We start from the raw sequence: 10,444 nt of genomic DNA, 5'->3' as shown, positions 1-10,444 counted from the left end.
AAAACTCTAAGATCATTTGGCAAAACACTCTTACAGTTTAGCACAACACTATAGCTCACCTGCAAAAGCTCATATCTCTTCCAAAACTGTTCACTCATGTGTCAAAACTACATTTCTTTCTAATCTGAATAGTCAGTGCCCCCAAAATGCATCGTCCCTTTGGCATTGTGTGAGTACTGCCATACAAAATGTTTAGATGTTTTGTCACTATGGCAGAGGACCAACAATATACGACAGAAAAGAGTAGCCTCCAAGGTTTGACATCACAGATTGCACTCACACTACCAAGGAAGTTATAACCATTTTTTATTCACACGCAAAGAAAGTTTCATACATATGTAAAAAGAAAATGTACATTACAGTAGTAAATTGTATGAACACAAAATCAAAAAACAAGGACTTATTCAGTGGTCGCTGTACTCATTCTCCCGCTCTTGTCCACTGTCTTCACCCTCCTGATTATTTACACGCTGTTGTCCGTCTGGCCACAGATTCTCGTCCACATCACAGCGGATACTTTCTCTAGCAATGCAACGAGGGAAGACACGGCGTGCATGCCGCAACCATCCCCTGCGTCCATAGCATGGAGCAGAAATGGCTGATCCTGAGCATGATGCTCATACACTCTCCAGCTCCAAGCAGAGAAAAACTCCTCTATCGGATTGAGGAAAGGAGAGTAAGGTGGTAGGAACCCCATGACCATCCTTGGATGCGTTGCAAACAAGCTCCTAATGAGTGGGCTATGGTGGAAATTGACATTGTCCCACACAATTACATGAATGGGTAGGTGAGGCCCTATGAGACCTCTCATTTTCAGGGATAAAATCGGTATAAAGGCGATCCAAGAAGATGAGGAGCTTGTGTGTGTTGTATGGGCCAAGACTGGGGATGTGAGTGGCCACACCATTCTCAGAAATGGCAGCACACATAGTTATATTGCCCCCTCGCTGACCTGGGACATCCACTGTGGCCCGGTGGCCAATAATATTATGGCCACGTCTTCGGCCCTTGGCCAGGTTGAAGCCAACTTCAACCATGAACACCAGGATGTGAGGGGTCTCATGTCCTTCCAATGCCATTATTCTCTAAAATAGAGTAAAGAACATAAAATCAGTCATACAGAAGAGTCATATACTACAGTTAGACAATTACATGTTCTCCCCCACAGGTTCAATATACTACAGGCCACTGCTCCAGTGGTTCTAAACTAGTGATAGGCCTATGAGGAAGTGCTGCAGGGGTATTTGATAGAAAGGGGAGTGGGAAATACTGATGACTTACTGAGATGTTACAGTAAAACCTACAGTATTAGATAGATTTGATTGGGAGACAACAAAATAAGGATTATAATGAGAATCGTATCATACAGTAAACTGCAGTTTTCTGTTGAAATTCTTAAAGTCAGATGAAGAAAATACTGATTCTGAAATCAGGTAAAGGAGGTATTGAAACAAAATAAGTGAACTACTGCTTACTGTGATTACAGGTAAGGTTATAATGAGAGACAACCAGTAATTGACTTACATTTACATACTGGTAGCGCAGATCCTTCACTCGGTCAGAGTTCCTCTCAAATGGTACCCTGTAGATTTGTTTCATTGTCATCTGATGCTTCGTCAAAACCCAGTCTATTGTGGAGATGCTTAATGTGTTTATATTCTGGAATATGATTGTCCTGAAGGCATCACGGATCTGTCTCATTGTGATGGCATTATTTGCCATCACCATGTTACAAATCTCTTTCCTGTTGTTCATTGGACGACAACCCACGTGAGGTTGTCGTCCAATCCTACACAAAGAACAGAATACAGTAAGTTATCAGTGTAATTGTATTATTGTTTTACTCACAGTAACTTCACCACAATCCTAATGCAACATTGCACAGTGACTGGAATACTACTCTAAACTGTATAAATTATGTAATTCCATAGTTTACAGTAATTTGTTCAATATATTTCTTGTCATATTTAGTATCAAAACATTCCACTAGTCCTCTCCACCTGCTAGTATAGACCTACTACTGTAGGCAGATCCACACAAAATCTCTAAAGTTATACATTTTTTGCCTCACGCACAGTGCCCTGTCCTATACAACATATAATTCCATCATAGATTACATAGAGTACATACCTGTTTTCCCTGCGAAAGATTTGGATGATGGAGGAGACTGTAGAGCGAGGCACATTAGGCTGCACTCGACGACCTGCCTCTGCCATTGTGAGGCCATGGTTTATGACATGGTCTATAATTGTGGCCCGAATTTCATTCAGGACAGCACAGTGTCTTCGCGCTCCTCTGCCTCTTCCCCCTGTTCCTCCACCACGCATTCTCAGTCCTCCTCCTCCTCCTTGAGGAAGAACTTCCCCTTGTCCGTTTGCTTGGCCTTGTCTATCCATGTTCAAAGATCGGACTGGCTCTGGTCAAGCTCTATATATCTGTGTTTGGCAGCACACAATCATGGAACACACCTGTGTGTGACACTACCCCTTCGTTAGTCTAGTTTCACCTGACTGTCAATGACTGTCATCAATTTATCAAATATTCAAAGAAGTTCATATATGGTATTCATGGTATTATGTTCTTGACCAATTTTGACAATTGAACAGACAGTTGTGCATGCAAGTACTTATACAATGAAATCATGCTGACATGTTTTGGAGGGAATGATCATTAGACTGAGAATCAACTAATCAGTTTAGATCTACAAGATCTATTCATTTGGAAAATGTGCTAAATGTGGGCTAACTGTATAACTGTAGGCTACTTGTACTTAATCATTTGCAAAGATGCACTGAGACAATTGAGACATGTACTAAGGCATTTTCCATTTGATAAAATGAATGAGAAATGCCATTCTGTTGTGAACATTTGCCAAGAGGTTTGGAGGTTTGTCCATGTTATTTTGAGAATGTAATTTCTGTTTCAAGAAATGAGCCAAACCAATGGAGAAAAACTGTAACAGCTTAAGTGTCAGTTTATCACTGACATGTCCACTTCACAGGTCAGGAGATATGAACCAAAAGAATACCTGTGCAAAACTTGAAACAGCTTGGGGCTCCCATGGACTTTTAGAGCACTCTCTGAAAACTTTCCAGAGCTCCAGAATCCTGCAGACTTTGCTTGAGGGAATAACTCACAATTTGTAACACTGCAAAGTTTAGAGGGGATGACATGCCTCTTAGCAGTCAGAGTTGAATTGTTCTAAAGTAGACAAATAAAAGATTATTTTATCCATTTGTTCGGACAAACGAAAAAAAAAATGTTTTACTTAATACCAAGTGTGTATATTTGCATCTGTTATAAATGCAAATATATACACTATGCACACAGTGTATTTAAAAATAGCAAGCGGGAGATAAATGCCTCAGTAACACTAATTTCTACCCCCACTCAGTTTAGTGCCAAGACTGATAAAATTAAACTGTCTTTAAAGCTGGTCAAAAAAGGAAAAAAAAATCAAATCCTGTTTACAAGTAGCATACTGTTAATTTGGGGGAAAATCTTCGCTGCTTTGTTTTTTAGTAAAGCCCCTGACATAAAGTACAACAAGCACTAATTGATAAGTCAATTTCTGTGATACTGGAATATTTTTTCTAATGTTACACTAAAGTTGTAGCTTCTATGCTTGCATTCTGACAGAATCTTCCTGGATAGGATCTGAATAATAAAGACCAAATCCTTTTATACACTGTATTTTTGTCTACACGGTCATTAACTTGTTTTCAACATAATTATGAAATGAAAAACATTAACATTATGTGTTACACCCCACTGTTTATCTAAATTAGATGAGGTTGAGTCGTAGACGAGAGCTAAGCACAGTAACAAAAAACTGCTAAGCTTGCAGTAACAAATGTGTAAAACTATCAAATGTAACTCATTATTGTTAAAAGAAATTACATTGCAGCCTCAATATAAAACCAATGCATCAAATCCATGTGCACACATAAACACCTAATGGTCTTGATTCATTCCCCTTCACCAGCAGGCGACTGTGTTTATGTATTGATTAATATGGCTCCTACAGTAATAAACTCTAGGGAATAACTCAGCATGATGCCCTTTGGTCAAACTCAAGCTGTGCATATTTCTTTTATTTTCATCTGGGTTTTTGTATTTAAACTGATTAATAGATGTGCTGCTGTAAAATACCCTAGGCACACACTTATCATCAATGAAAGTGCTGCCACATTTGTGTGTTCATGTGAGTGATGAGTGTGTGTATTGTATCTGTGTAGTTAAGCTAAACACTTTAAGGGTCAAAGTGAATGTGTACTCATTAACCCCACACAATACTGAGTCTATTGATATGGCAACAGTATCACAAAGGGTTTTAGCAGGTCATCAATACTATTATGAGGTTAGAACATAAAAAACAAAAGCCCGGCCTAATGGGGGAAGTACTAAAGGGAAATGAAAAAACAAACAAAAAAACCACAAAAACACAAAGCAAAATATCGTGATAGAGAATATATAAAGTAGTATTTATTTGAGGGTATTTATGAAGCAGTAATTCAGCTATATCCATTAAACCAAAACAAAAAATACTAAAGTGAAGCTGAGCATTTGTTGTTTGGTTTTTTTGTTGATGTTGTTGTATTTCACACACACTGTTCTGACTCGGTGCCCACAGTGGAATTTCATTCAAGACAAATAGTCACATTTGCTTTATATATAGTCTCTACAAAATTCTACAAAATGCCTTGTTTAGATGAGTTAGATGAGTGAAACAAGCTGATCAGCTGTTTTCTGATACAACATTCATCCTCTTTATTGCATGAGGGTGTAACCATTGATAACCTTATATCTGTCCATTACCAGCCATTTCATTTTGCACAAATCCCCTGTTCCAAGTTTGTGTGTTTTTCAATCTGACTAGATGTAGCTTCCTTGACCATCTTCGCTTTACTCCTTATGCTTGTCACTACAATTGGGTTTATGTGCTGAAAGAGAAATCATATCTCTCCGATTCTGAGGTACAATTTCACTAACTCAGAGATAACTCAGCTGTTGCAGTTTGTCTTGAAACAACAACTGTAATCTCCACATTTTGAATTTTTTCTCAAAATAGAATCACAACTTTAATCTTGAAATTTCAGCTTTATTCTCAAAATGATCAATAACATTTTTTTTTCTTAATGTGGCCCTAAGACTTCTTTGTATGGAATAGATACATAAAATGAAGAAAACGAAGTAAATCCTTGTGACTAATAGCTTAAAAAAGCAAACACTACTGTGACTTGGAAACTACTGCTGTTCTTGGATTCAAAGCACTTTAAAATGGCAAATGAATGTTAAACTTAGTTTTGCTACATCTTGACAGTTCCCACAGAAATATTTCTGTTTCAACCTTTAACAGGTGGAACAAAAAAGATGTTGCTTTCCCATAGCCCCTTAAATATAGCCATTATTCATTCATGGCTAATGGAGGCAGATTATTTATTGAGAAAATGCAGGCAGTGTCTAAAAGAGAGTGGGAGGGGAAGATGGTGGAGCTGGAACAGACAGGAATATAGAGGACACTCAAAATAGTGTAGTCAGCAGTGTGTTTACAGCCAGCCACTTCAACTGATAATTATAAGATATCCAGGTGAAAGCAGGCTGAAAATGGTTGCTTCACTCAGACAAAAAGAGTGGCATATCACTCAGTCATGAGGCATGGTGTAATTACACTTAAGAATATTTTATTTATCAGTTTTCTTGCTTTTACTTCCTGTCTCTTTTTTTAACATGAGAATATCTTTCATTTCCCAAAGTAGTGATATCTTTAAAATGTCAGCTCATCTTAGCCATTATAATGTCCTCCATTCAGGTGTCAGAAACTTAATTGCGTTCTAAATGAAGGTGCTGAGGCAGTATGACTTGCATAAAAAGGATCATTTATTGAGGTTAATGACTATTATGATTGCAGTCCAAAAGACCTGTCATCTGCTTAGCCAGTGCAATGATCTACTAATCTTGCCTTAAAAAAATAGTATAAGGTATCTGAATAAGTAAATACATTTCATTTTTTATTTTCACTGCAGAAAGGAGTAGGTTCTTGCTGTATAGCCAGAAAAAGTGATAAAAAAAGGAAGTGAATAGATGGAAGGACAAAGGATATGACCTGAGATTTATCTGTTTTTTCTAACAGCCTCTAAAGTTGTTTTCTTTAAACTGTGATGGTAATCTTCCATTAATCACAAGCACAAACCTTAACTCTGCGTAGCTCTAAGTGTAAACACTCAAGGACAGACTGACACATCAAAGTCAGTTTGACAGAGCGAATAAATAAATAAATAAGTAAGTTTATTTCCTGACTCACCAGATAGTCGTGTTTTGCAAAGCTGCACTTCTTCTCTCTTGTAATTTCTGACAATCAGGTTGGTGTGCCTGCATCGGTTTGGTGGCTTCAGTGGCCTCTGAACATGGTCAACCTGGTGTTTTGAATTTCGACAGTGTTCCAGTTATCTGTCTGCTTCTGTCAACATTTTGGAATAAGGTGCTGTGTGTTGTTCTGAACTTTACCTTCAGTGTCCTTCATAGGGACCTTAATATGTGTTATCAATAATAATTAAGCATCATGTATCTGTTTTAAACCAGGATCTTGGGTAGAGTTTCATAACACATGAGGTAAAGATGTCAGGAAGCAATTTCTTTTTCGCTTGCTCATCCTTGCTCTATAACCTCTCTTGAATTCCTTAAATATTTAATTTGCTGTGTTCAGTTACTGTTATCCTTACCTCTGAACTTGCAGGAAAATCAACAGGATTTCTGCCTGCAAAAGATGTCTGTATCTCAGCTCTCTAAATTAAATTCATGCAGTGCTTCACTTGAGATTGCTCCTTGACATTATGAACTTTTTATTTTAAGTAGACCAAACCATTCATCCATCCACTTTCTTTCCCTTATTCAACTCAGGGTAGCAGTGGGGCTTGAGCCTATCACAGCTGTCATAGGGCAAGAAGAAGGGGTGCACCCTGGACAGGCTGCCAGTTTGTTATTGGGTAAGACAGAGACAGATAACTATCCTATATATATATAAACACGAAAGCATAAAAAACCTTATTCATCTGTTAAATAATGTTTATGCTTTAAGTCAATTTTATAGAAACAGTCTTCTGATTTAAAAGAAATAGTATTCATTGCGTTGTTCCTGTCCAGGCTATTGTCTCCTGTCAAATAAAATTGAGTGTAATTATCACCGATTATCACAGCTCAGCATGTACTGAATGTCATGTTATATTGGAAAAATTAGCGACTTTCTATGGTAAATAACTGCTCATGTTTTCACCAGTACATTTATATCCTACTTTCTGCGGTGTGAGCAGTACATATTATTATGTATGGGTATTTAAAATTCCTTGAATAGGCACTATGTAATGTCTTCTTAACTGTCATCATACTGTGAGATTATTATTTTGTGGCTTTGTTGTGCCAGATACACACATATGCGCCTAATAGAAATATAGCCCCAGCTGTGAATAAACAGTTTTCAGAGAAACTTTGTAAATCTGCCACTCCTTTAAATTATATCAAATGGCACACAGCAAAGCAAAAGTAGCCATAATGTGTCATGCTGACTTGCAGTGATTTAGGAGCTACTCTGGGTGACTCCTATGGCTCAGGCAGTGTGATCCTTTGTTGTATCAATTATCCCTGAAGTCGCTCAAGGGGTGACTTTGATATATGGTATATTACATAATGATTCCCTAGTTGGTGCTGTGTAGCACCGTACTCCTGTTGCCTTATATGAGTGTTTGTGTGTGTGTATAGATTTGTGCTACATTTGTACTAAAAGTAGAAATGTGTTCCACGTCAATTTTGTTGCCTACTGCCACTCTTATTTATTACAACTGGAAAGTGGCATATTTGACATGAAAATGTTTATACACAGTGCCAAAGGGGCATATTGGTATTACTGTCACAATGAAACAGCTTTGCAAACAGTCTTGGATGAATGTGTCTACGAGAGGAGATACAAAATGAATGAATAGTCCGAGTGAATCATGAATCCAAGACATGGGTTTCTTGAGTTACTAGCTTGGCCCAAATTTCAGTTTGCACAAAAAGAAAATTGATGTCACTTTTGGAGAGCGGCAGAGGCTTTCATGTTAAACAGGCATAAATATTAGCCTAATAGAGTTCAAATGTAAAGTGAAGAAGAAAGGCAGGGAGTGAGGTGTGTGGGAGTGAGGTCATTAAGGACATGTTATTTTTGAAAGTGCTGGAACTGCAGAGTTTGCTGCAGATGAGGGCTCAGAACACTGGAAACCTGGTGCACGATCTGATTTTTGTCACAGTGTCCCAGCATAACTTTTTTTAACACCTTCAGCTTTTGCTCGATCAACGTCACGTCAGTTTCTACACAGACAATTGACATTTAAGCTTACCCAACCCAGAGACCTTATTAAAAGAGATTTTATCATTTGTGACCACAGATGTGGGTAAAAGTTAAAAGATTCAAAACGTGTTTTTTAAGGCTTTGAAAAGATGTTCACAAAAACACACCACCTCAATTTTGTTAAAATGTGAATGATGAAAAGTTGTCTTTTCAACTTTTCACCAGTTGAAAATAAATGCAATACACCTTGTTACTGTGGCATCAATGATTACTTTCGAGAAATTTCCTATAAGTCTCTGTTGGTTTATGAAAGTGAGTATGTTGAAAGAATGATTGGTCTGTTTTTCTTTAGCTGTGATGGATCCATCCAAGGTCAACAGGAATAAACCCTTAAAATATGCTTAGAGGGGATACACTTTTATACTTCAAATTTACACATAAATGAGCATCTTTTTGTCGCCATCTATTCAGCAACTTGACAAGACCATTTTTAAGGGGCATCCATACAGGAATCGCTGAAGGTTGGTTATGGATAGGGCTGCCACGATTAGTCGACTAGTCACGATTACATCGACTATCAAAATCATCGACGACTGATTTAACAGTCGACGCGTCGTTTGAAGCTTTGTAAGATCACAAAAGATGCTTGAATAAGTAGTAGAATTTAAGAGTGTAATAACAGACTGAAACAGAAGATGGCAGCACTGCATGTACAAAGATGCCAGCTGCCGTTAAACGCGAAGAAGAAGAAGCTCTGTCCCAGAATTCATAGCGCAGCCCAGCTCAGTTTCCAACAATGGCGGCAGCTAGTTAGTTTTAATATTACTCTTATTATTCTTTCTGGGTCACAAAATAAACGTTTAACATTTTCAGGTGAGAATGTAGCTGTGTAAACCTCAAATATCTGCTCAGTTTATCAAGACACCACATATTTTCAAAAGCACTCTGGCCTACCACACTCTGTGGTAGGCCAGAGTGCCAGCTGCAACAAAACAGAAACACACCATGCCACTTTGAACTTGTTGTTCCCCTTCTTCACACACATCCCCCTGGACTTACGGACAGTTTATTTTAAGGACTTTTTACGGACTCTATACATCCCACGAACAGGAAGGGAAGTGGGTGTGGGCGGTTGGATCCACTTTTCCAGCTTAATGGTTGTTGCAATTTGTTAACAAAGTATATGAAGTTGCAAACAAATGTTGCCATTTGGATCTTACTAATTGAGATTGTGGTTCATTTTGAAAGTGAATTTGTACATTTAGAAGGGTGCATCCAGGTAAGGTTTCTTTTTTTAAAGTGATTACTGTGATTGTGCCACAGGGTTGTCACTGAGGAAAATACTGGTACCAAAAAGAGACACTTTTATTCGTAATGTTTTGTATGTTTGTCATATTTTCTTTTCTTTTGTTTTCTGGGTGAAAATACAAAGCCGGCATTTTTCAAAACTCACAGTTGCCAGAGTCTCATTCAGTTTGCCTCTCTTGTATGTAGCCGAACCTACTGGTCCAAATCATTGAGCTCTTTTGCATCAAATTTGGGTGAAGTACCTTTTGATCTTAGAGTATTTGAAACACATCAGTGTTACACATGAATTAGCTAAACCTAGAGGAATTTACACAGAAGGATGAGACAGTAATACAACAGGAAGAAATGCAAATTATAAGAAACGCAAATGCTATAAATAAATGAAAATTCAAGAACAGACAACAGATGCTACTAAGAACAGCAAACAGATAATATCAATAACCTGAACATTGAAAAAGTTTAACAAACCCCCGGAATCCCAAAACAAAACCCACAGATCATAAATTCATTCTTCAATACAGGACAAGTCAGAAAATGCTACAAAATGCTCAATAAGGTAACATACGTGCAGCTTTATAGACATTGCTCACTGTGTCATTTCATCTTCCTCACTTTCAGCAACATTCCTAGCATAAATCCAGTTTATGGCCTTCTACTGCAAACTGTTCATGCTGCTGGCAGAAGACTGACAATTTGTCCTTAGGTATTTAACTGTGTATCTCCATTATAAATCAACGGGGTGGGAAAAGGAAACTCTCGATGGTGACAATGTGGCATTTGGGGCGTCATAATAAGGGCTATAACTCAACACAA

General features: G+C 37.9%; 1 protein-coding gene across 1 annotated transcript; it reads right to left on the bottom strand.

Moving 5' to 3' along the window:
- Window positions 1-404: 404 nt before the first annotated feature.
- On the bottom strand, window positions 405-2,396 carry LOC147325682 (uncharacterized). The gene is made up of 4 exons (XM_086297757.1): window positions 2,131-2,396; window positions 1,525-1,789; window positions 805-1,085; window positions 405-522 (listed from the first exon to the last, which is right to left on the bottom strand). Exons 1-4 carry the CDS (start codon window positions 2,394-2,396, stop codon window positions 405-407), a joined length of 930 nt encoding a protein of 309 aa, XP_086153883.1.
- Between the last annotated feature and the right edge of the window lie 8,048 nt (window positions 2,397-10,444).

Source organism: Aulonocara sp. 'chitande type north' Nkhata Bay, linkage group LG7, assembly GCF_057382095.1.
Source record: "Aulonocara sp. 'chitande type north' Nkhata Bay isolate Kocher_YH1m ecotype deep benthic linkage group LG7, A_spYH_male_GT1.1, whole genome shotgun sequence".
Taxonomy (NCBI): domain Eukaryota; kingdom Metazoa; phylum Chordata; class Actinopteri; order Cichliformes; family Cichlidae; genus Aulonocara; species Aulonocara sp. 'chitande type north' Nkhata Bay.
Note: the sequence above shows the minus strand (reverse complement) of the source record. Positions and strands in the feature narration are given on the sequence as shown.